This window comes from Copidosoma floridanum, unplaced genomic scaffold (assembly GCF_036245765.1).
Source record: "Copidosoma floridanum isolate Cflo_tuat_1 unplaced genomic scaffold, Cflo_Japanese_pri ptg000012l, whole genome shotgun sequence".
Classification (NCBI taxonomy): Eukaryota; Metazoa; Arthropoda; class Insecta; order Hymenoptera; family Encyrtidae; genus Copidosoma; species Copidosoma floridanum.
Genome location: NW_028321889.1, coordinates 655,957 through 683,593, shown reverse-complemented (window position 1 = coordinate 683,593; position 27,637 = coordinate 655,957). Strand labels below are relative to the sequence as shown.

The following is a 27,637-nucleotide window of genomic DNA, read 5'->3' as shown; positions in this document are numbered from 1 at the left end:
GCGATTGGTCCGTTATTTGGTTCAAGTCCATACGTTTATACAATACACGTCTTTGATTTTTAACAATGACGTTTTGAAATAAAATAATTAATAGGTTTACGTAACAATATCACAAACAAAAGACTTGATGATAATACAATATATCCTAATAAAAAATGGAGCAATAACAGAGCTAAGATCTACAATAACTCAAGAGCAGTGAAGTAAATGACAAGGCTGAAGGCAATATTAGGTACAAACACGCAGTCGCACTTGACTTATCGACCAACGAATGTACATAACGATGTTGCGTGGCTGTACGCGCAGCTTGACGCTTGTACATGTGAATTTCTATTAAACTCACAGGCTGGAGACTCACTTTACTCAATCGGCGCTCTTCATGGTATTGAGATTGCAAGTGCTGTACTTGTACTCTCTGAAATGTAATGTTAGACTAGCTTCGTGAACTATATTTTTAAAAATATTATTTGATATTCATGAGTTCGATGGTTCGGTAATTTGTAGTTTTGGTTTTGTTTGTTTGTTTTTTTTTTTTGTTTTTGTTTTTTTACGTGATGCTCAGATTTGAAAAGTGCAAAACAACCAAATTTACTATTTACTCAACCAAACCATTTCAAAAGTGTTGGTTGATGCTCTTACAAGTAACAAGCGAAACAACTAATGCTCTTTACGGATTATTCGTATTATTATCGTATCTGTGTGGATAATGGTCGTGTGAACTTTAAAATTCAGTTTGAGAGAAAAATTTGTGTGTATTAACAGAAATACATGTGCTACAACTTCATAGTTTTGAACCTTAACTATAGTTTAACTGTTGAATACGTGGTAACATTTTTATTTTAAAGATTATACTATTAATTTTTCATTTTTTTTTTCAGTTGTCAGCAAAAATGTCAAACGCATGAAATGTAATTAAAACAATGGACTTTCAAAAAATCACGTGAATCAGTAAATCCAATCAAATCTTTAGTTAAGAGATTGTTCATCACTGAGCACTGTGAAGAAAAAAGTTAGACGAGTTGTTACCGTAAAAGCAACGTAAAGTCGCAATCAACGAATCTTAAATATAATTGTTACCGTAGCTTCACGATGATTTTTTTTGTACCAGAAAAATTTATTTCAATTAGCTATACCCGAAGCTACGGTCATTTTTCTTTTGATTGAAGAAAATCATGATTTCAGTTTATCGAAAACGGGTCGGTAATGTAGATTCTTATCTTATTCATAACCTCAATTCATAAATAATTTTAAGTATCTTTACCTCAGTGAGGGGAAAAATGACCGTAGCTGCAGATTAAAAAGTATACGTGGATAAGAATCATTGTTAACATTCGTTGGTTACAACGTTATCGTTGCATTTGTGGAAAAAAATTCATGAAACTTTTTTACCTCATAAAAAAAATCTGTATACGTTTCAACATATTAAGTAAATTGTTAATTTAAATTGCATGGAAGTTTCAACTTTAGTTATTAATTGTACAATCCACAATGCTGCGATGTTTTCCTATTCTATTTTTCCTTACGGCACTTTATTTACTCTTTATTTCATGCTTCTTCAAATGCAAAGCACTTTTCCCAGCATGAAATACAGTTGTAACCTGTTTTGATTACTTAAACCAAAAAAGTATTTAATTTGTTGACACTACAATCCTAGAAATACAGACTGCGTCTATATATAATGATCTCGAATTATAAAAAAATACAATGACCCCGAGAACTCGCGCAATAAAAAAAACTGAAAAATGTGATTTACCCGTAGTAATTTAAATTCTACCATTAAAGCTCCTTTATGACTTGCATTTATGCAACGAACGCACTCATGTGTCCTTCTAATTGCCGCTTAAAAGCACGAGATGCAAGTTAAAAAGACAAACGCCGGTCTATTACGTTATACAACAGTTGGGTGTTCAACTGAGCGTGAATCAACTGAAAATTAAAATCGAGGAAATAAAGGGCGATTCACAATTCAATGATTCGCGTGAAACGCAACTCGTTTACCCATTATTATACTCGTCAACGAGAGCAGCGTTAACATTTTTTCCGCGTCTCGTTACATAATTTACTTCATCGTGTACACTCGCGCGTTTCAATGAGTCACTCCACGTTGAACTTCTCTGGGATTCGTTAGACCGACGTATACGAGCTTTCGCGTCATGTCGGCAATTCAATTACAACGAGATTCCATGTACAGCGATGGGTGATGCACATAAATGTATATCTGCAAATATTGAGCCAATCTCGAGTACAACTATCCCTATACGCTAACGTGGGCCAATGTGAACTAATCCTCCAAGTCTGGATGACGGGGGGTGGAAGGGCTTCCGAGGCAACTGCGCAAACTCTCCCCATATTCTTGAAGGATCGGTGCATGGGGCATCAGATCACTCAAACGCCCTCCCCGTTATAACTAATACACGTACCATGGCCGAACTTGGCGCAAAGTACGAGGATCGAAATTTACAGTACTGTTGGTCTGGCTATGGGATTAGATGGAATAGCCGCATTGAGTGGTGGTGAAATTTCAATGGAAAAACGCGGGTGATTAAAATGCGCTTCGTATAGACTCGATTTAACGGATCATTCGCTTCGGCTAACGGATGACCACGTGGCTCGGCAGAGAGACGCGTTGGATTTACTATTGAAGGGACGTGGTTTAGATTGGCCGGGTCGTGATTGACTCTCTAGGCGTGGTTGACCAACATTCCTCATGTGCCCTCATAAGGTTTTCACGAGCACGTTCAGCTCTAGTTGTGCAGGTACTCTATGTATTTACTGTTAATCCATGTAGCAAAACAATGCAAGTAATGTGTTTTCGTTTAACAAGTAATATCTTACGGAAAACGTTGTGAGTACGGATAATATGTCGCCTTGTAAGTACGTACATTTGAATGACCCATCACGAAAAAAAATTTATTTAGGCTTTGAGAACATTAATGCAGTATTTTTTTGAAAAATAGACTATTCAGTTTATTTATTTAAGTACATCAAACGAATTAAATTGATACCCAAGACCCAAAAGTCTTCAAATTGTAATTACTACAAAATCTTCACTTGCAGACTACGCACCTTAGGTGGTCAAATTGAGTGTTTTACTTAAAAGCAATTTTGTTTCATATCTCATTCAACTTATGTCAATTAGAGTCTTTAAAGTTTTGTCAAACTTATTTCTAATATGGTGGCGAAGAACCATGTCAAGCTGCACAAAGCTCTGTGTCAACGCCAACGCGATAAGCTATACTCGAGATCTCTACACAACACAGTATATCGTCATAGTGTGCGTGTGTCTTCTAGTGTGGGAAAAGCTGAGCTAAATAGGTACACACCAAGCCTGGAAGCAAAGAGCTTCTTTGTGAATTTCGTAGTTTCAATTAAGCTATATACAGGTTATGCACACGTACATACCGTTGGACCGAGATTTTCGGTTCTTTGACCACACCTGCACGCGTGTAGTGTGTGCACGAAACTTCGCTCGCTTTGATGATTATTGCTCATTAAATTCAACGCCATCACGTAATTTTCTAAATGCCGACTTTTTTTAGTTTCATCGCTTTTAAGTTAATATACGTACTTTGTATCACAAATGCAACCACATAACCTCCAAATTAAGAACATAACCTATATAATCTGATGTTGTTTTGAGCCAACATTTTATAATCGATCTAAAAAATGTCTGTTTGAAATTTGTACCAGATGGTTGCACTTTGCGACTCGAATATTTATGGGATCGAAAAAAGGTTCACTGGTTAGGTAGACGAATCAAGTATCGCATTCCTTTAATGTTGTACGGTGCATCGTGCGATCGCCAGCTAACTTCCCTGCGACGGAAAACGCCTCGATGGCGTAGTTCTAAGATACAGCAAAACACGGAATTCCAAAATTACGGAACTACGCGCTTGACGAGCCGCAAATGGTCAGACCAACAACCACTACATGCAGCCGGGAAAGGATGACGGAAGCAATTAACTGCGGCTGAAGCGCGCAACCCTCGGGGATATGGGAACGGAGCAATCAGTTATTTATTACACGGTTCGGGCGCACCTATACATTGTAGATACACTTTGCCTGGCAAGCGTTGTAAACTCTCCGGCCCATAACCTAAATTGGCCGGCTGTTTGGTGGTGGGACGCACTCGTCGGGTGGTACATTAACGGCGCATTGTTCCCATCGTCGTAATATCGTGCGTCCAACGGGAGAACGAGATGTACGACCGCTGCTTGTGCGCACAGTATGCGCGTTTTCACTGCCCATGATATACTAACGAGGATATTACTCGGCCGTGTGAGGATGAAATTACCAATCGCTACGACAGAGACAGAGGTTCCCTTTTGTCTTTGCAATCTGGAGGGAGGCCAGTAATAAGCGGTGGTTGAAATGTCCTTTCCGTTGGAGACCAACAGGACTTTTGTTGCTTGCACATTTTTGGTACGAAAAACAATTTTATTCCTCAAATGGGTCAAGTACGTTCCGTATTCGTGTTTACTTGAGTGTGTCCCTGATTATGTTTTGAAACGCTGATTTACAGTATAATCTTTCCAAAATACGATTCAGAAAAGTTATTCTGTTTCTTTATTTTAAAGAAAACACTTCGCAAATATGAAATTACACTATTTACAATTGTAAGTTTTTGTGTTTAAACGCGTTAAACGTTGCTACTTCGTTAAAATCAGTCGATAAAAATTAAGTAGAATAGGTCAAGCAATAGTCAGACAGAATGTTCCCAAGCCTTCTCGTGGGATGATTACCATAAAAATGAGCTTTATTCGCATGTTGAATCATTGCATGGGCATTAATACTCAGTGCATTCATATTTATATACTTGAAAAAAAATTCTTTAATAGTAAAAACTCTTAATTGGTTTTAACGTCATTGAGTTAAGACAGATACGATAAGCGTACATTTACAAAAATCTGTCATCTACTGTACTTATTCATGTATGAATTGAGATAATCAGTGAGATAAAAATAAAAATCGATATCACTGACCCGTTGTCGATGTTTTTCCTTAATCAAAGAAAAAATTGATTAAAAATTGAAAAAATTAATCTGAAGCTACGGTGTGGAATTATTGTAGTTAAGGATCGTACAAACGATTTTACCGTGGCTTGTACGGTAAAATTAAACATAAATTTTTCTTCACCGTGCACTTATCTAAAAAATGAGCATCAAGTCAATGCTTACTCGCTGTAACAATTATACCATGATCCTCCAACTGCTAAAGGGAGGCGTAAATATCTCTACCTGTTTGATCATTTAAAAAGGGAAGAAAAAAAGCACGCAGCTATAAATCTAATTTTTTTCCCCCGCTCCTCTTAACGAGCGATAAAACGGACAGAGGATCCAAATGGTGGGCCGGACACGTATCAACGCGTCGAGAAAAATGTCCGAGATGTCAGCGCGAGAATCGCATACGTCAGCGGTGGGGCGGGGGGCAAAATACCCGCACGCGATGTCGGACAGCACAGAATACACCGAATTTTCGAGCCTGCGGTTGCCGTTACCGTTGAATTATTCCCGTAGCTGGCGTCATGCGATTTATTGTTTTCTTTTTTTTTTTTTTTTTTTTTGTATTGAAACTTTTCTCGTCTATTGATGTATGACGCGGATTTTTTGGCGGTGCACTTTTTAGCTGGAATGGTAAATTTTCACTTTGGAAACGAATTAACTCTTTTTGAGAGAAATCACGTAACCGAATGGAAATTAAAAAAAAAAATTATTAAAAACGTTCCTGGAATACAAAAAAATAATTGTCAAGTAAAAATTAGTAGAGCTGCGTTGCAAATGCGACCTTAGCTTTTATTTTAACGAGGGTAAACATCATACAGTTCTCTCGGGTGTAAAAATCACCCCTCAATTGCAGTGCTCCAATTACTTTTTGTTGTGCCCAGGATAAAATTTTCCTCAACTTTTTTTTTTATCTGTAAGTACACGTAGTGTATATGTGCGTAAAATCTCGAATAACGAAACGCTCCATTTTCTGATTGCCCACGACTTTGGGACTTTTTTCCGGAACTGTAAGGCACCAGTTGAAGTGTATTAGTTTAGTCCGTCCAAATGATGACAACAGCTGCGGCGTGTAATCACACACAGCCACATACGCGCCCAAAAGCGAGTTCTGAGCGAAATCAGCGTACACTACCACGGTTTCAAAGTCCCCTGTTCTTTCGGAAAAAATCGTCATAATCTCTCGAGGAGGGGAAAAAGAAGTTGATGCCCAAAAAGGAGGAATAAAGAGACGCTGGTCCATCTTTGAAGGCAACTCGAATCCCCGTGGCTCTCGTCAAAGACTCACCTTCGCAAAGTCTGTGCTGTTTGCCTGCACCCTTCTCGTATCGTCTTATCCATCGTGCAAGGCTCTGATACTCACCCTCTCGACCTACTACTCCTATACATATACATACATGCGCGTCATCGTGTATAATGGTAATTAGCCCCGGGTCGTTTGTCGAACGTCAAATTATTCAGCGCTGTCTGTCTTTTTTTTTTTTTTTTTTTTTTTCATTCACCTTCATTGCCATCTGAATATTTCGTTTTCTCTTTGCTCGAGTTGTTGCGCGTCAAGGGGGTCTCTAAAGACGACGTAAGTCACGAGCTCTTTCTCTTGGCGTTTTTCGTGATCCTTTTTTTTTCCACCGTGAGTTGAGAATTGTGTACAATGTGTAGTTTATTTATTTATTTATTTTATTTTTTTTTTTTTCGCTTGCAAGGGACGTACACAGTAGTTTTAGGAACTGTAGTTTTGTAAAAACTTGAAAAATTCATTTCAGGCACTTTGAGAGGGGAAAAAATACGTCAAATGCTTTCGTTATGTTGTGGTTTGAACCGACGATAAAGTAGGTTTTAATAGTCAACCTAATTTAATTTCATGGAAGTTTCATAAAATTTACATGAAAATTGGTATTTAATGCATTTTTTTCCAAAATAACTAAAAAAACTAATTATTTGATGTTTTGATTAATCACTGCAATAGTGAGAAATCTATACAGAACTATCTGCTCTAGTAACTGTATGAAAAGAAAAAAAAGCCACGAAGAAAAAAAACTCGCTCGACAGTTTCAAAAAATCGGCATCAATGAATTAAAAACGAAATTTCGTGCACCGAAAAACAAGTGAAAAAAAAAACCCCACTTTTTTACTCGTTAAAGATTGCCCGATACCCGCTCATAAGGATCCCACTTGAAATGATTTGCCTGGCCGTGATTCGCAAAAAATTTCCGATGCGGCGTCGAGCTCGATTAAAAAGTTCGCGCGAACAGAGTAAAGGATCGGGAAGGGCAGGGGAGGGGTTATGGCTCGTTTCACAAAGGCTCCAGCTAACGAGGGCATTAGCTGCGCCTCTCCTCCAACCTTCTCCCCCCCCCTCGTCGTTGGGAACAAAAGAGATCAAAGAAATTTGGTATGAACCGGCGTAGTTGGGTCGTTCATGTACGCGCGCTAGTTCCCCATGCGGCTCGGTTAAATTGGTTCAATCGGCTGAGAGACAATTTTTGGTTCGCTGCACAATTTGGAATCGTTTTGTACCATAAATAACACATACATCTTTTTTTATTTTATTTGTTTATTACTTTTATTTATATGTACAAGCTGCCCATGCGGGGTCGTTTTTTTATCCGTACCGTACATGGTTTAATTTAGTGCTCAATTCATCGCTCACGGAAATGTGAGTGAGTTTCTGTTTGCAAGAGTCAATATGTATCCACCTTAATTTTCGACACTTTTTAATTTTTTTACCGCATGGGAAATTACATTTTATCTATTATTACAGATACTAATGGGTGTGTAATACTGTATATAGCTTCGTTTTTCGTAGGCATGAAACGTATACAACGGGTTCTTTGTGCCCTGTTTAGTAAAAATGTAGTACTTTCCGTCCGCTGCCTAGGATGGAAAAGTAGTGTTTTACGCACAGTTAAAAAAAAAATTCTTCGTTGTGTCATTAAAATTTCTAAATATATATGCTTTACGTGCTATAAGAACGTGTTGCAGCACACGATTTCAGGATTAATCTTGAAAATTCTATAGTTAATGACCGCTTTTAGGGTTAGTTAAAGAAAAAAAATTAATGACGTAATAAACCACGTTTGCTCTCATGAATCTGAAATGAATCGGGTGTAAAAATAGATGCAAATATCACTAAACTTGAAAACCACGTGTCTTGTATTATATTTTATTTTATATCCATTTATAATGAATTTCAAGCGTTTCAATCTGTGCGTACAAGTATTGATATCCATACTATCGCGTGCAAAGAAACGTATCATGATTATTGCAGTTACTACAAAATACCTATTACTTTTATGAAAAAGAAAAAAGAAAAAAACAATAAATAAATAAGATTTTATCGATAACGCTTTAAACGCGTGCAACAAAAAAAAACAATGCATTGATTCAATAACAATCCTTCACTCCAGAGCTATGAATGTACCAGTTTTCCTACGACAAATCGCTCGCGTACCCTTTCAACCTCCCTTCACCCAAAAAAAAAAAAAAAAAAAAAAAAAAAAAAAAAAAAAAAAAAAAAAAAAGATTTGCAAAACAACCTGCCCGATATTTCACAAACCACAAACAAATGGCACTCCCGCATGCGTTGCTGCAAACCACGCACACACGTATTCATCACTTTCATAACGAATCCGCGAAACAACCCCCTCACCCTCCTCGGAAAAATTTGTCACTCCACGAGTACTTGACGCTATAACTCTCTCTCTTTTTTTTTTTTTTTTTTTTTTTTATTTACTTCCATTTCTCACTGTTGGCCGTACATATATTTCCGTCGCAGCTGGTCTCACCAGTATACAGCTCTGGCGCATTAACGCAGCTGTCGCGTTTCGTCAAAGCGCTCGCGAAATTCTGGGGCAGCGACGCGCGAGTAAGTATATTATAATCACACGACACGTGACGAGACGACAGGAGCGTCGTCCGACGGAAAGATAAGAGAGAGAAAGAGAGAATTTTTTGCGCCGTACATATGGTCTCTCGCGGGTCGGGCGGGTGGTAATGACAAAAACGGAGTAGTACGGGTGCGGTTGGATACTTGTTGTTACCTTTGGATAATCATTAATTTTTCTTCGCGTCTCTGCAGTCGGACGTACCTTTTTTTTATCTTTCGTGAAAATCGTGCAAAGGTAGTGCCAGAAAAAATTTCACCCCCAACGTGCCCATCCAATTTTCCAATAGCCATGTAGCACGGCAACAATTTATACAACAACGTTATACAACAAGAGCACAAGAGAAACATGCACCTAAACATTTTTCATCCACAATGCTAGATTCCCATTTGTATAGTTTTAGACCTACAGTCAGTTTGAAAACGTCTGAACCGCATAATAACGTACAGCCACTGGTCATTGGTGTACGTAGCCATTAGCGAATTGCCTGAGTACTCGAGGCTTGGAGTACAAACAGGCGTCTGTACTCATTAGCAGTGCAAACACGCTAAACTGGAACCCATAGAGTGTGGCAATTACGAGCGACAGTCTCTGAGCGGTTCTGTCCATGTATATAATACGTGTACACAGGACGAGAAAAAAAAAAAAAAGAAAAAAAAAAAAAGCGTGTCTGCGAGCTAGCTAGCATATTTGCACTTGCGGAACATATGAGGTAAAAGGGGACAAGAAAAAGGCAGGGTGGGGTGGCCTCTGCAAGTGCCACCTTTTCTTTTGGCTCTTATTTTTTCCTTGCACCAGCGAGCCCGGTGTCTCCGTGACAAGCGGATGATGGGCCTTCTTCTTCGTCACGTCGCGTCACGAAATTGGTGCTCGGCTATTACGGGGCTATTAGCCACGTGGTCGTGACTCTCGTCTGCTGCAAACGAGCTGACAACGTATACGAAACACGTGGACGGACGACCAATCGTGAAAGTGTTTTTTTTTTTTTTTTTTTTACTAGCATGCGGGTATAAAAAATTTACTACAATGGTTTATCCTGTGCGCACTTCCAAGGAATATCAATCAACGTGTCTCTGACTTCGTACATCTCTAAAATCATCCTGCCGTACTCACGTATCATCTGTCGTATATGAAGAATCATAACAATAGTAATCACTTGGAAGTTTCATTTGGGAAATTCTTCCATTTTTGTGTTGGAATTGAGGTAATTTTATCTCTGTCGGGTTTAATCGATTCATCGAAACATCATTACGTTTGAAAACGTTACAGATTGCCATGATGTTTAAGCGAAAACGAAGCTTTACATAGAAATAACAACAACTCGAGCAACAATTGTACAAAAACGACAATATTTATTTTATCAAAGGGTTATTTCAACAATCGCGCAATGTACATACGAGAGATGAGGAAAAAACAACGTATTTTACTACTTATTTTTGGTACTTAATTTATTGTCGAGTTTTGCGCTTTTTTCTTCATGATTTTTGCCAAATTTTTCTCGTTCTAAGAATAAAGCTACGCAAATTAATATTATTCACCATTAACAGTTTAAAATAGTACACTGCATGGCACGTAAGTAAGATATTTATCGAAAATACACGCCAGTAACATTTTTTCAGCTTCTTCGCTGACACGTATTTTTCGTTGAATAAACAAAATGATCAATTTGTTTTTCATCGTAGTAATTGAAACGTCATGGAGTTCAAATTGTCGTGCAATTTTGACGTAGGTTTTATGGTAAAAGTTTTTCTGGTTACACGCCTCCATAATCTCTCTTGAAATTGTTTGAAGTTTATGATCAGGAACAGGGTGAAATAGTTTTAATATTTTTTAGTTTTTTGCTTTGTTTTATTTTTTACTCGTAAAAATATAAAACACCCAGTACAGCTCTAAAACCTGAGACATGAAAAACTACCTGGTTCGAATGAAGACAAATCCAAATATATCTGACTCTCCGTCAATTTATCACAGCGATGTCGCGAGACCGATTGATTTACTTTATTTTCTTCGTGCCCTCAATTCTCTTCTACTCCGAACCGTAAATTACGCGTACGTCAATTACCTTTTGTCGTCATTTCTCTCTTGTCTTTATTTTTCACAACAATTTGACCAAACGTTGAATTTCAAGGACTATTTTTCTCACCCATAACCACTTATAATAAAATCAGGTCTGTACACTTTTGCCGCCTTACATACTAGTGATAATATGACGAACGAACGAAGATGTTACTCTAAAAAATACCACACTAAAAATATATGTGTAAATAAACTACGAAATATTTGTAAGGAAAAAAAAAAAAAAAAAAAAAAAAAAGAAAAATAAATCGACGTCACATCCTTCCGCGTTCTCTTGGCAAACAAGCCCAACAGCGACGTCGCGATAAAATGGCAACGACCGAATTCCGTCTGACGCGTAAGTACAGCCATTCGCTCGAGCAGGTCATTTCTCTCTCGCGTACCGTCGTCAACCTCTACTTCTTCTTACATATATATATTTATTCGACCGCGACACACATTGTCCACCCTCCCTGTCCCCCCATTTACCCTTTTACATATGCACGCTCGAGCATGACCGGGCCATCCGCGCTCCGTATACACGTGTGCAGGGCCGTGCAGCCACTTGTATTATCACGGAGCTCTTCATTCGTCTTCGCCTCCTTCTGACTCGCGGCTCGGTTGTACTATCCTTTGCGAGCAAGCCGGAACCCTTACCTCCTCTCGCGAGTTTTATTCTCGGGCACCTTGGGGCGCGCCGGGGAGGGAGGGGGGGGGTGAGAACACACGAATCTGACCCAGTTTACGTCTCTCCGTCGTCGTTGCCACCCCGGTGTTTCGACGTTGAAATTCAAGGGGGAAAAGCCAGGGGCACGTTCGTCGCAGAAAATCCCTCGGACGGTTTTTTGTTCCCCATTTTTTTTCCTCTTTTTGTACATGGTTTTGCTGGACATGTGGGAGAATATACGGAGGGCTCGAGTGGTTTTTTCGTTGTCGGCCCCATTGCGTTGGAATTTTCAGTTTTTTTGTGCTTTCGCTCGAATAAAAATACTTATTTTTGCGAAGCAATTTGTTTTTCGTAGATTCATTATTACTGTACATATTAAATCAATCGTTTGCTAAATGACTGATTATTAATATGTAAAAATGTTTTTCTTTCAAAGATTCGGGTGATAAAAATTACATTTACATTGCACCCCTTGCATCAGAGTAAACAAAAAACATATATTTGTGATCAAAGTCATTAAAGCAGTTCTTGTGTTGTATAAAATTAAAAAACAAAAAAAAAACAAAAACATTTCTTCACCATTTCGATACACGAAGATAAATACTTGGTGCAGAAGTTACTTACTTTGTGAAGTTTGAATATTTTTATAGAGTGATAACCAACATGTATGAAAATATTGTAATTTTCAAAAAATACTATGACATCACTAATAATTTTTTTTAACTACGTGAGAAAAATTTTACTTCATGCAATGTTTGTAGGGTACGACGTGTTAAGTATGATTTTGAAAAATTCTAATCTTTGTAAGAGTCAGTGTTAAAACTGCAACTTTCAACAAGTTTCTATTTTCTACGAGGCTCCTAATAATTAAAAATTATATGCTAAAGTTTTTTATATTATTTCTGTTATATACTTATTAGGAATTTATTTTATTTTGACTCGTTTAGTAGATCTTTATGAATTCAGTAAATCGTAACACCAAACAATAAAAATTACTTCATTAATTTAAAAAAGTAGCCATTGAATTTTTTTTATTTTTTTTTATTTTTTTTACCTTTGACAATAAATAAATTTACCGAAAAAAGGTGCAAGAATATTTTTAAACAAAATAATAATTATAATTCAGCACGTTGTAGAAGCGCGTGTGTCGATGCCATTTAGCAAAGGGTAGTACGTACACTAGATCGCGAGGGTCAGTTACTAGATGTAGTTCACGTGTGCATGTATAGGGGTACGATTTGGCGTCACGCAAAGATTTTCCAAGGCTTTGTACTTGTGCTTATTTTGTAAAGTGTTGCAGGCAAACACGTGCCACATTTTTCTTTTGAAATACTTGGTTTGCACAATGAAAAAATATAAGTGTATTTAATTTTTTTTTTTTTTTTTTTAAATTACTTACGATTGTGTGAAAAAACGCTGTTATCACTTTAAAAACTGAAGTATCTAAAGTTGCTCGTGTAGTTAAATATTTTACACTGTTGTATAAAAACCTTCATTAAAGTTTAATCGTTTATTATTTATGGTCTTGGGTTATATGGCATACCACTTTATTACTTACTGAGGACTTTAAAGTGGAATGAATGTATTTAAAAAAATGCGTATTAGATATTTATTTATTTATCAAAACAAGATTGATTTTTGAAAGGTGCAGTAATTTTTTAAAAGTTCACGATTCAGTAGATAATATTTTTAAAAAAGATTAATCGTGCAGTATGTAATAGCGCTTTTAGAACGATGCAAAATATTTTCGCACTAAAAAAAGCCGAAATATATTGTTCGTTTATTCATGATCAAATATCAATTGGTAACGAATATTGTAGACCATAAATTAGTTCTTACACACATCAGTTTGTCATTATAAATTAATTAAATATTTCTGTGATTGTTTTATGGCTCTCATCTACTCTATTTTATTCGTTATTTATATTTTTTGTTACAGGAATTCTTACTTGCGATCGATGTAACGTCTAGCGGAACGCCAGAAGAAAAACTCAAATGGGCATTTAGAATGTATGATGTGGATGGAAATGGAGTTATAGATATCGAAGAAATGACAAAAATAGTTCAGGTAATGATAAACAATCCAATTTATTTTTCAAACTTAATTTATTTTTTATTTAAAAACCAAACCCAATACCATTAACCTTATCGATGAACTATAATAAATTTTTTTATACAAAAAACGTCCAATAGAAATAAAAAAAAGAAAAATAATGTTTTAGTATGTTTTTACAAGTTTTGAAAAATATTTTTTATATTGTACGTTCTTAATTTTTCCTTTGTAGTATATGTCATTGTAAACAAAATAAGTCCCATCTCGAGAGTGTCTCAAAAAAAAGTTTTATTAAAAAACGGGGGAAAAATATCGGATATTTTTAGTGAATTTCCTTATATATACTCAGTACTCCCAGCTGACAAGTTGTATATTAAAGTTTGCAAAACTTTTCTAAAAACACTACTTAACATGACATTGAAATTTAAATCAATAACATTTTTTTTATACATTTCTAGACTGATAATTCAAAACGATTGTAAAAACCAAATTTTTTACTTCTTCAATGTTTTCATTTCAATAAAAACTTATGGTCACATTAATATGCATGGGTCAGAAGTTTAAAATTATTATTTATTGCTATAATAATACCTACAAATTATACATAAGAAAGAACGGACTTGCTAGGCTCATATACATTTCGTTTTAATATTTAATGGGAGCTTTTAAGAATACGAATCGTTCCAGATTAAAAGTAGGAACTACAGTGGTTCGCTTGTATAATAAATAATTGATAAACTAAATGACTGGCTTATTTGCGAAAAAATGTACATTCTTTACCAATAACCATTGAAGTAATTTTTTCTGTAAAACATATAAAATATAGATTTTATGTTTTTTTGATCCCAATATACCCATGTTGTTGAAAAGTTCAACCCTTCATAGTTTGTTTTTGCTGTAGTTCAAGTTACAAGCAAAATCGATCTTTCTGGAGATATTGGCAATGTTATCGGTATACATACAAGCACATTGATACTACGCATTTCATTAAACTCTGTGGCAATTTTTTTTTTTTTATGAATACCTCGAATATTAGGTGGTGTATCGTCTCCCATTTTCGTAAGAACATTTTCTGTGTATTTTTCCCGTACACAAACTTATGAATTATATTTTTCCGATAATAGCCTGACCATATATTTATGCGTCTCCTTAATTTTGATACCTACCAGATTAGTAACAGTAGTCGGGGGTGCGATTACCACCAGGGTAGCTATTGCATAATCCAGAGCTCAATTTTCTCCGGCCTTGGAAATATAAATTTCTCTATTTTTTAGATTCTCTCTATCTTTTTTCCCCTCGTGATGGGCGTTGTAATAATCGATTTTTTTTAATAACTCCCAAATGGATTCTTGTAGCAATTAGTGATCGAAACCCAACAAGGGATGATCCACCGCATCCAAACTTAGTAATGAAAAAAAACGGTGTCCCCCGTTTCGCGTGTTCGCAGGCGATATACGACATGTTGGGGGCGAGCTCGAGCAACCGGCCGGCCGACAGCGCCGAGGAGCGCGCGAAAAACATATTCGCGAAAATGGACGAGAACAACGACGGCCAGTTGACGCAGGACGAGTTCCTCAAGGGCTGCCTGCAGGACGAGGAGCTATCCAAGATGCTGGCGCCTTAATCCCCGGGCCACCCGCGCCTAATCACCTCGTTGTCGCCCGTCAACGCCAACGGCCGACCCAACGGCCACCGCCTCTTCACCAGTACGACCAACGGTGCTTTCATCACCAACAGCTGCGCAAAAGCAAACCTGCTGCTGCCAATACTCTTGCAACTCATACCTACACCCACCAATCGATCAAATAAACGCCCTCGCATCATCTGCCATTGTAACGTGCATACGTATATATATATATACACACACACACACCTCACACGATTGTCAAGTGTTTTGAAAATATTACAAAAGGGGTACCCTATAATGATGCGACTGTCGCGATAGTTTACCAATGCTAGACCAACATACGTCGTATATCATATATAATGGTTTTCGTCGAGAGAGGACGGATTGGCCAAACAAAGTCACGGGGGGTACGCGCGAGCTGTAGCACTTTCCATTGTTATTATGCGATTATAAATATGTTAATGCGTATATAATATATGGTGTGTGTATGTGATGGCGCAAAGCATAGATTTCTTGACGTCACGCCACATGAATTTTGGCCGGTTCGCAAAGGTCCGGGTGAAAGGTTGGGTTGGTCGTTAAATAAAAAAAATATATATACGTACGCAAAATGAATTATTTATGGGTGATTGAGCCGATACGAAGCACTTTCCGAAGCTATGTTGAAGTAATGAAACGACAAGAATTTTGTAAATTTATCTTTGTTGTAAAAAAATATATATACATATATAACTATCACTATCGTAACAATTTTAACTAATTATACGTAAATTGCACGCTTATTTCAAGGGTGGACATTCAATAGTTACATTCATACGGCTAAATTAATTTTTTTTTTTTTTTTTTTTTTTTTTTTTTTTTTTTTTTTTTTTGTTCGTTATTGATGAAAATCGAGTGCTTCAATGAGAGTTCGTCCATGCTTCGTTTACTTTTCATCCTCATGTTCATCAATGAAAAGAAGATGAAGAAAAGTATCCGGTTACCATATTTGAATTTATTTAATTCGAAATACAACAAAAAAACATTTGAGGAGCATAAGAAGTAATTTCGTGAGGATAAAAGTACGAAGTGATTTTTCGGTTTTTTCAATTCATACGTGTGTTTAATTTGTAAAATTATATGATAACAAACATAAACAACCATACATGATAACAAAAACTTAATTGTAAGGAGCTCGTGTCACTACCATTAAAAAGTACGCATAATGTATACTTAAATTTTATAAGAACGGAATACCGATAAACCAATGAACAAAAAAAAAGTGTATTAAAACAATAAAAAGAAAATGTTATCCGATCGCGCTGTAAGTATAATCAAACAGTTTGAGAAAATCGTACACCGCGAAAGTACAAACGGAACTCTACGCACACTTGTGTTTGCTAACGAAGAAAATCGCACATGGTTCGTACGCTCAAAAATACGCGCAAGGACTTCCACAGTTTCCAACCACCCAATTCGAACAAAAATAATTTTCCGAAGAAAAAATTTTAAAAAACCCGGCGTTTTTCGAGTAAAACAACAGTGCTCCGAAAGTTTTCCTCCTCTCGTCCTTCGTTAGCTCACAGTTCTACCGGTCAATCGTTGCTAACTCTAATTTTATCAGAGCCGCAAAAACTTTCTGGAAGCCCGTTCTCGTTTTTTCTACTCGCAAACGCAACTATCGATGAGACAAACAGCCGAACTTTAACGATAACAACATCAGTAGAATACCAAACTTTGACTATTTCAATCTTCTATGAATTAGAGGTAACAGGTTAATGAGAAATAAAAACTGTTAGTTGATATAATTCATCTCTCTGTGTACGCTATGCGCCTAGAATTACTAAATGTAAGTACATTGTAGTTTATTATACGTAAGAGTATTGCATTTATACATTATTATTATTATCATCATCATCATCATCGATAAAGTTAATATGGTCTCGTAGGCTCTTGAAAATTTCTATTCTACTCGAGATATGAAAAAAAAAAAAAAAAAAAAAAAAAAAAAAAAGAATATCGTGCTGAGACGAAAAGAAAAACTACAAAAAAATTTTATACTTTGATAATCGCGAGCTTTCGCGGATTGTTGCTTCCACTGGATCAGAAAGAAAAAAATCACCTCTTCGGGAATATTCACTTTTTCTCGTAGAAGTCATAATATTGTCTCTCCTAAAGTATAGTAACAAATAAAAAAAAAAAAAATAAAGAAAAAATAAGTAACACTGATGACGTATAAAGAGGTATCTTTTCTAGCGTCATCGCAAGCGGATCAAAAATTGTTTTCGAGGTTTAAAAGACCTTCCGCGAGATTGAAGCTCCAACAAGCTGTGGCGACGACTAGAAAAGTAGATAAACGTAAGAATCTATTAGTGATAGTTTTCGACCAATTGCATGTTCAATTAGCATTTAGAACCGAATGCACAAGAACGGGTGTAAAAACAAGGGTTCATAATCAGCGGGAGTATTTTATATGCTTTAGTAAAGCTATTAGATCAAATAAGAGGTTCATGAGCACAGTCTTTGATAGATAGACGTAAATATTTAATAGTTTTTTTTTTTTTTTTTTTTTTTTTTTTTTTTTTTTTTTTTTCTTCTTATGAAATACCAGGGTTTTTTCAGTTCGTAGATAGTACATAATTTTTCAGGTGTCTCATGCATTCAATATAATTTAAAGATAATGAATTGAGGGAAAAAATTTTTTCTTGACAAATGAAAAGTGTACAATTACAAATATCGAATTTAACCAAAGTAAAAAAAAACCACCAAAACCAAAAAAAAATTAAAATACTGCTAACTAGGTATTAAGTTTTCATAGAATATTCAATTATGCTTGAACAATCGTAACTATCCGCTCTTACACGGATGTGCACTCAGAGACAGCCATTTGCATCCTCTGGATAGTGTATCAAAAATGTATTAAAAATAACTTGCACATATGTGGGTCAATTACGTTCTCATTAACTGTTTCCTGAAATGATCGTCAAATAAAACAAAAACTTTATCAAATCAATTCATAAGAATCTTATGAATATTTTTATAATTTAAAAAAAAATGAATTAAATAATTACAATACAACCGGAGCTTAAGTAATGATAATGTTATGAAAGTGACAATGTGTCACATAATCCATCAAATTTTATTAGGTTAGGTGCATAATCCTTTCGTACACGCTGCACATTCCTCATAAAATAATAAAATGAAAAAAAAAAAAAAAAAAAATTAATACATGCATTTATTCATATACATAAGAATCTATATCTACTAAAAGTAAATAACAAAAAGAACTCTATGAATAATTGAATCTATTCTATATACATATTGATGTATAGTTTTACAACCTACTTTAATAGATATGCATTACTGTCTATTAATAATAAATTACTTATACAAAATTTACAAATCTAATAACACACTCAGAGTCAATTTTTATATAACTCAAGGATTCTAGATTTTTTTCCCCGGATTGCCCAAATATTCCCACAAAAGTAACAAAAATTTATGTGTGCTGTATAAAAAAAAGTTCTACCGTAACTTTGCTCTTTTCGCGTGAAATCTATATTAATATATGAAATGAACCCACTATTTTACAGAATATTTCTATTTTTATTTTTAAAAAAAGATGTAATACTGCAAACACAAATATAACACGTTGATGCAAAAAAACTGCAATTTAAACTAAATAACGAAGAAAACCTTGAAATTCATGATTTTTCAGTCGCAAACTTGCGAGAGAAATACTTTTTGAAAACAAAGGGAACGAAAAAATAGCAGAAAAAAAAACAGTGGTCGAGATATTCAGTGCGCGTAGTACAGGCGATGGCCGGAAAGTCGAGCATTGACAATCGAAACAGCGCATTTCGACGCAACACATATATACGGTATACGTGAAAGTCGGGTACTGCAGCCCTATACAGTGAAAAGATAAAAAGCCAGTGGGCGAAGGAAAAGCTCCTTCTCGGCGTATTACGGATTGCTGATGCGTATAAAAGCTCGAGACACTTTTCCTCGCTTATACACGTGTGCGATTAGAAGAGAAAATAAAAAAAAAGGAGGAACGTCAATTGAGCGTGTACACACCGTATTTTGGAAGAAATCGAGCTGCCGTGCTCCGATGAATATTCTCCTGTTTTGTACTTTTTACTTTTCTACTCCACCCTTTCTTGCCTTCGCTCCACGTAATATGAGTTTCCTCGAACGGCTTTTAAAATTTTCTCCAGATCCCTCATTGCACGCATTTTCATGTTTTTCAGTTGGACTTTTTCTCGCTTCTCTTTATAATAACTTTTTTTTTTTTACGTTGATGTTTTTAATCTCGAGAAAAGCAGAAGTAATGACTTTGACAATCACAATAACAAAAAGTAGCGTATAACCAATACCTCGAAAAATAAAAATTATTGATACCTTCTCGATACTACTTTAAATTTATTTTAATATTTTTCATGAAACCCAATAGGTGCGCAGGTTTTTTTTTCTCTTAAACGTTTTTCATAGTTTCAAAGGAACGCACATACTCTGTGATTTTCAGTGCACTTATCACATTGATCTTTCAATTTTTTTCAGCTCCTTTTTCTCCTTAATATTGATTCTGTCTTACAAAGTCAAATTCAAACTTGAGTTGGTACGCACTGGATTTTAAAAAATTTTTCAACTCGCGATATTCACATGATTTTCATTGAAACTGATCATTTTAACTTGAACATTCTGTTTTAAACCACAATAACCAAAGACTTACCAAGACTAATATATATATATATATATATATATATATATATATATTGATGTACTTTAAAGATATAACAATACAAAGATCATTGATTCAATTAAAGTTTAACTTATGGAGATGGAAAATATAAATGTTGATTAAAACATATTTCTAAAGGTAAATAAAAAATTTACAACTCTACTCGAAATCACTAAAATTTTTCTAACTCATCGTGTTTTGCATACTTACGTATATAAATATATATGATAGCCTTATGCATTAATTAAATAATTAAAATGTAAGCCTAATGTAATTGTTGATAGAAATGAAAAACAATATATTATACAAGTTTATCTGTTGGTAATAATTATGTTAACATTAAAAAAACAATTTATTTATTTATATCTAGTAGTTAAATTATTCAATGTTCCAATTACACCATCGAATAAACAATAATTTTTTTATCGATTTTTTAAATTGCATTGTAATTATTAACGTAAAAGTTATGAGTGCTAAATTAAAATAGGTACTCAACATTGAGATTAAGTAATTTAGCCATTCAAATTATTAAAAATTCTTCCGCGTATAGGTATCAAACGATTAAATTTAATTGAATTTCAATTTTCTTCCGATTTTCAACATTTACCCAGAAAAATAAAGTACGTAAATTACATAGTATATTTACTGTAAAACTATGCAATAAAAATCAATTTTTTTTTTCACCTTGAAAATTTCCAAAAAAATTTGAACTTCTACCAAAAGTGGTCACTTTGCGTCTGTAATGTTTACAAGCTTCCTACGATGAAAGATAAATATAAACTTACAACTAAACTTTGTCACTACTGCGTATTTTCCTTGAAATTTCGAGATAATTGAATTAAAATTCACATTATTTAAACAAGTTATACTCGAAGAAAAATATTTCGCTCAAACAGATTGTTCTGAATCTTTCGTAATTTGTATTGATAATTTTTAAAAAAGCTTCAAAATCTTGGATGATTTTTTAATCACCATAATATTCTGATCCTTACTTTAGCCACTGAAGAAATAAAAAATAACAAACCACAAGAGAAAAGTAAATTCAGAAGATACATGTGCTCAATGAAAAAAGTAATTACTATAAAAAGTCTATATGTGCGTATGAATTTTCAGTAATAAATGAATCCACGATGTGTTAATAATCTACTCAAGAGCGACGTATTGTTTGGAAAATTATAATTTTGCATCATCTACATCGTATACAAAATTCTAATGTAACATAAAACATACATGCAAAGGTTAATTAATAGCTGTACTAATGATGATGAAAAAAGAAAAGCAACACGTGAAAACATTGCACGAAAAAGATCGCCTTTACATTCTTCGTAGCCGATACAAGCCAGCAAAAATCACATTCTCACATTATGTTGGTGGTTCTGTATACTATATTGTTGTAACATGTATATAATTTATACGCGCGTACATTCGTGTACATAAACACGTTTATTATTGTTAATTATATGATGAAAAAATTTTTTTTTAATTGTACCGCGTAAGAACGAGGATCGCCGAATCATTTTTACCGATTTAGTTGGGGTAAACTTGTTTTTTCCGAGATCCGAACAATTGAGCTATGGAATGAGTTTCATCGGCAGTTCTGTATACAATCGCCCTCGAGTATACTTATAGTTACTTCAAACTCGATCTTGAAATGATGAGAAAAAAACAAAGAAACTTTTTTCGTTGCGAAAGTTTGATCGAATGTAAAAGTTTCTGAGAACCGTAACTTACATCAGAACTCGTGAATTTTCTTACCGTCCTAATTACGTAAAAGCAAGAGTGCTCGAAAGCTTGGCAAAGTAAAAAAAAAAAAAAAAAAATAAGAAAAAGAATTGAAGAGAAAGAAAGACAACAACAATTGTCGCGAGGGTATAATACAGTAGCAGAGAAAGTTGAAAAAGTGGTTTTACGACTCCGGCAAGAAATATAGGGTGTCGTGCTGGAACGACTCATTGAGCCATTTATACATATACCTCTCGTTCACCAGCGACAAATACAATGGTATATACTCGAGGCGACGATCTTCTATAAATCAAAATTACCACGAAAGAGATTAGAAGAAAAAAAAAATCATGTTAACAAAGCGACAATGCATGCGCGTGTGTGCGAGGCAAAGACAAAAGAAAATACTAAATGTTACAAACGAAAAAAAAAAAAAAAAAAAAAAAAAACAAATATGTATTTTATACGTGGCTGCTACATCCGGTTATCACCGTGGCCAATCATTTTCGTTGTACACATACAATATGATACGATATGTTGTCATCATTGAATTACATTGTATTTATTATTATTATTATTATTATTATTATTATTATTATTATTATTATTATTATTATTACATGAAATTTACCATTGTGATTATTACATAAAAATAACGACGATGATGATTATTACTATTATAAATAAATTGCACTATGCTCTGAACATGTCCTTGACTTTCTTTCAAAGATTTTCTTTTTTTTTTTATTCTGTTTCAGGTGTCTCGTATGCAACGAAAATGTGTGTTTGTGATATGAATGAAAGTATGTTTTGAGAAAGTCACTTTTTCCTTTTTGTTTTTGTCTTTATTTTAACTTTGTTGTAACGATGTCAACAAAACATCGAAAATCAAAACGAAGGTCAGTAGAAACATCTACTGGCGGTAGAAAATATTTGAGAAATTTTTGTTTTTAATTTGTCGTTGACCTTCAAATTAATTGGAATATACGTAATGAAGATACATTGAGTAATCATGCGACGTTTTTTTTAATTTTAATCACAGACAGACGTCAGCGAGGAGACGCGACGGCGTCGGTGGCGAACTCCCCCGGCCACTGGGGAGGACGCAACCCGAGTCCCCATCTGACTGGGAGGAGAGTCAGTCTCGAGGACAAAGTGGCGACACGCTAAATCCTAGACATGGGCAAACAGAACAGCAAACTCAAACCCGAGGTGCTCGAGGACCTCAAACAGAACACTGAGTTTACAGGTGAGATGATTTATTTAGTTTTTATTTTTATTTATTTATTTTTGTTTTTCGTAGTGTTGATCTTGAAAACAAAAAAACAATTGTGTTATTGTTTTTAAGAGAGACCGAGTTGTGTTGATTATATGTGGGATATTGTTGTATCGCGATAAAAATAATCTTCAAACAATCGATAATTATTTCAAAAATAAATGCTCATCTTTTCTCGATTTGCTAAAAATTTTATCACGGGCTCGTTCTCAAATCTGTTAGTTTTTATCTAGACATCATTGATGGTATGGATCGGTATCGATTATTACTGTTTAATGCAAATTTTAAATAAATTAATATTTAATAAATATTACACAATTTCATATCTGATTTAAAAACAAAAATTACAATGTAAAAATACATGAGTATAAGTACTGACTTTTAGTGAGTAGTTATTTCAAGTGCCATTCATTCGAGTCAACTTGTTACAATCGCTTATTTTTGATTGACGAATTGGCGTCACAACTTGTTGGCAACTTCTGAAATAAAGTAAAATAAAACTTTATAATTCAAAAAAATGAACTAATAAATGGATTGACATTTTAAGCTACCCAAAACTTCTCAGATAATCGCTAACTGTTTAAAATAGAATATATAAAATATATTCCATAACTTATTAGTCATTATAAATAAATACCAACTCGAATTAAATGAATATTTTCCTTATAATGTTGTTTACTTTCTCATTCTTTGATATTTGATAAGTTATGTACAGTCATTAAATCTTGAAAATAGAACTAATACCTCTAATACAGAAGTGGAAAAATTTAAGGGTGTATTAAAATTTTTTGGCAAAATACACAAACCCACACTGCTGTTTTGCATAAATATTTTAAATCTAAAATTTGTGACATTAATTTAGCACATGATAATACCATATTCGTAACATTACTCGAAAAACTAATGGTTTGAGCTGAATATGTTTTGAGTTGATTCAATCCAAATTATTCGTTTCATTTTTCGTGACAAATAACTTGATGCTCTTAATACAAATAATGAAGATAATAAGTGCCTTAATAGCATTATAGAATATTAAGTTGTTTTTTTTACTTTTCTGTTTAGATGCTGAAATTCAAGAATGGTACAAAGGATTTTTAAAGGACTGTCCGAGTGGGCATCTGAGTGTCGAAGAATTCAAGAAAATATACGGGAATTTTTTCCCATATGGTGACGCGTCAAAGGTAAGATATCCACTTTAGCTATACTTGGTACAAATAATTATTTGAAGTAAAAAAAAAAAAAAAAAATTAAAAAGACAACAAAAAATTGAAATTCTAAAAAAGCTATTATAGTTGAAATTCTACTGACAATCACGTGATTATTTTAATGTCTTTTTTCATCGTTGAAAAAATTGATTGGTGATGTGGCGTGAACAAAGGTAATGTGCGTTTTCCGTAAGCATGGTGCTCCACAATATGATAATTCAACACATACATGGATCAAAACTAGACACTGGGGAAATTTGTATTTTTCTACACTTATTATTTGTTTAAATTAGAACTTGTTAAGTAAAAAATGTCACAAAAGTCTTCCTTTAATATCCGATGTTACATTTTTTCTTTCATTCTTTTTGTACATTGGGCATCTATATACTTTTTTTCTCTATTTCAAACTTACACTGCTATCAGTAGTATACAGACATTCATAAATTTTTGTTCTACTATGTATTATTAGAATAGTTTCTCTCATAATTATAATCAGCACATTTTTCAATATTTCTTCTTTTTTGCGTAATATAATTATTGACACTTATAGTTCTGTAAGTTTTTGACATTAACAAGTTATTAATTATTATAACAAAAAGTCGTAAATTTTTGTTTATTTCAACTACTATGCTTTTTATAAAAAGCTTTACTACAAACTACCATGTGTTTCGATGGTTAGATTAACTTTATTTCTGCACAACTATTCCATAATGCATGATACGTAACGTAGTTTTTAAAATTATTTATCTTCGACTCTTGATTTCCATCGCATCAGAGTAAATTTCTGTTTACGACATATAGAAGGACGAGTGCCATAATAATAAAAAAAACAAAAAAATAATCAAAATTTTTTTACTTAACAAATAATTTAAACTTTTACAAAATAATGTAGTGAGTATTCCCTGCTTTTCTGTAACTTACTTTAGAAATAATAATGCACGATAATCGAGGGCCCAAGTGTTGACAAGAAAAAATCCGAGTTAGTAACGTATAGTGTTACGTGGGTTTCTCGATTCGTGAATAGTTAAGTTACTCATTCATCAGAACTTCTTATCCGTGTGGGAAGTAGCGCAAGTCTTTTGATCTAGCCGGCCTACAAATTTTTATTACCGATCATACGATTTTTATGTTTCGAGACATAGCACATATTATGATTATGCATTAAAAAAATCCTCTATCGACAAACAGGATCATCTTAAAATCCTGAAAAAAAAAAAAAAAAAAAAAAAAAAAAAAAAAAAAAAAAAAAAAAAAGAACTATAACTGATACTTACCAGTGTTGACATTATCAGTGAAATCATTGACACATCCGTGCCTTCCTCTTGGATCGCAGAAATGAAAAAATGTCATGTAGAAGAAGCTACTCATTGAAATACTCATAAACGTCCTTACAGGGAAAAATTTATCTCTCGAATGGCTAGCCGTGTCGGTGTTTTTCAAAAGGTGCCTCGCAGAAACGAATGTAAGCCCGAGAACTTACCGAGAAACGGGGTTGAAAAGACCCTCTTGTTTTTCTTTCTTTCCAGCTCTCTTGGAAGGTTTATTAGACTCGCGCACGCGTGAGTGGAGCGCACGTATAACGTGTAAGTAGGCTAGACTCCAGAGACGCAAGGCATATGGCGGTTGCTGCGTCCCAGTGCCTTTGCTCGGCGGATCATTATTAACGGGCCGAGCTTTTAATTAACCGGAAGCTTTTTTCCCGGAGCACCCTCTGGTGTGAGGGCCCTCGCGAGTGCTCGTTATTTTTAGTACGGAAAATTTTTCTTCGTTACGGCGTATTAGGGAAGAGTAAAACTTTTTTTTTTTTTTTTTTTTATTTCCTCTCGGTTATTAAAAATAAAACGTCCTCTTTTTGAAAAGTCGATAGTACTGTCGATCGTTTTGTGATGTACCTATCGTGAATTCCTCGCACGCTGTGTTCTGTTGAGTTGAATTATACATCTTTTTCAAACATTTCTGCTCTCTATTGTATAAATACTGTGTACCTTCATCTAATCTATTTATTTTTTTCTTTTTTTTTTTTTTTTTTTTTTTTTTTTCTTAATAAAATACTTTTCAGTAGTTTATTACACACATACGTACATCTTAGACTGATTTTGTACACTGTAAGGAAATGTGTTTAAAAAAATTATCACTAACTTTTTTGTTTTGATAGATATCATTTTTAGTATTTAATATTTAAATATATTATTATTTCTAATGTATAATATTATCATAAAAAGTAACGATTCTTCTTTTACATTAATGAAAATTTACTAGTTAATTATTTTTATGGAAAAATGTTAAATTAACATTCATATGTATTTTATGTTAATACCAATGATAAAAAAACCTTGTACGTTTATTATTATTATTATTATTATTATTGCGTATAATATAATTTATTTGAAATTACATAGATAAAAATCCTTTTTATCATACATTATTCGTAAAAATTAAATTATGAATTGAAAAATTTTTGTTGATAATTTTTACCACTTAATTGCGTAGACGTAAAACTTTATAGCTCAATTTAATTTTAATAGGAAACAATTACAAGATTTAATTGTTCAATATTTAAAATTATATTCTTATTGGATATAAAATGTTTTATTTAAGATTCAGTAATTGACATTTTTTTGATCACTATTATTTATTCAACAATTTTTATTAATGCAAAACTCACATGATTTTAATAACGTTTTTATGTATTTTTTTAACACTGCAATTTTAAATATGTCTAATTAAATTTAAACATTCTTGTATTTTTAATGTTACACCTTATACTTTTAAAGACTCCAAATACAATAAAATTAATTTGAAAAAAAAAAAAAAAAAAAAAACATGCTTTTTTTAAAACTTTTTTTTAGAAAAAAGTTGCTTCCAATATATCAATTAAAACAAAGTTCTAACGACGAAAAGTTGACTCAGCTTTGCATCGCAAAAGTAAATTTTGCGAAGCCGCATGACGCCTCGTTTGTGGCTTTTAAAGATACGTAATTACTTTTTTATATTTACTCATGACGTAAAGCAAAGTGCACACATGAAATTTCTGTCCTCCACTTTTGCGAATTAATTGCTCCAAATATATACATAATTAGTAGATTTAGCACACTAGCGAACAATGTGATTTTTTAAGCTTGTATTAGTTTATAATGAATAATTTCACGGTTCTCGGTAATTATCAGTGCTACTGCTAAGGTACGTTAATGGAAAGCGATGGTTAATCCAATTCACGGATAAAAAACAAAATTAACAAATTTAATTACTTTTTTTTATTAATGTACCGCAGAAGTATTGTTGATAATTAATGGGTTAATCTGATGTTTGAATGGAGATAGGGTGTGTATCACTGCTTTACATGAACAGATTTTTTTTTATATATAATATAATGTCAGTTAACTTCTATTCCTTGCATACAACAATTATTAATATATGTTGAGGAA

General features: G+C 33.8%; 2 protein-coding genes across 5 annotated transcripts in view; both read left to right on the top strand.

The window, feature by feature from the left end:
* LOC106646663 (neuronal calcium sensor 2) overlaps window positions 1-15,752 on the top strand; it is a 120,373-nt gene extending 104,621 nt beyond the window's left edge. For both annotated transcript variants that reach the window (XM_014362744.3, XM_014362743.3), the window contains 2 exons: window positions 13,546-13,674; window positions 15,107-15,752. In XM_014362744.3, coding sequence (XP_014218230.1) covers window positions 13,546-13,674; window positions 15,107-15,283 — 306 coding nt within the window. In that variant the 3' untranslated portion in view covers window positions 15,284-15,752. The remainder of the gene's footprint in view (window positions 1-13,545; window positions 13,675-15,106) is intronic.
* The window catches only part of Nca (neurocalcin homolog), a 139,502-nt gene that overhangs the window by 108,493 nt on the left and 3,372 nt on the right, over window positions 1-27,637 (top strand). For all 3 annotated transcript variants that reach the window (XM_089590136.1, XM_089590135.1, XM_014362741.2), the window contains 2 exons: window positions 22,774-22,980; window positions 24,070-24,188. In XM_089590136.1, coding sequence (XP_089446262.1) covers window positions 22,911-22,980; window positions 24,070-24,188 — 189 coding nt within the window. In that variant the 5' untranslated portion in view covers window positions 22,774-22,910. The remainder of the gene's footprint in view (window positions 1-22,773; window positions 22,981-24,069; window positions 24,189-27,637) is intronic.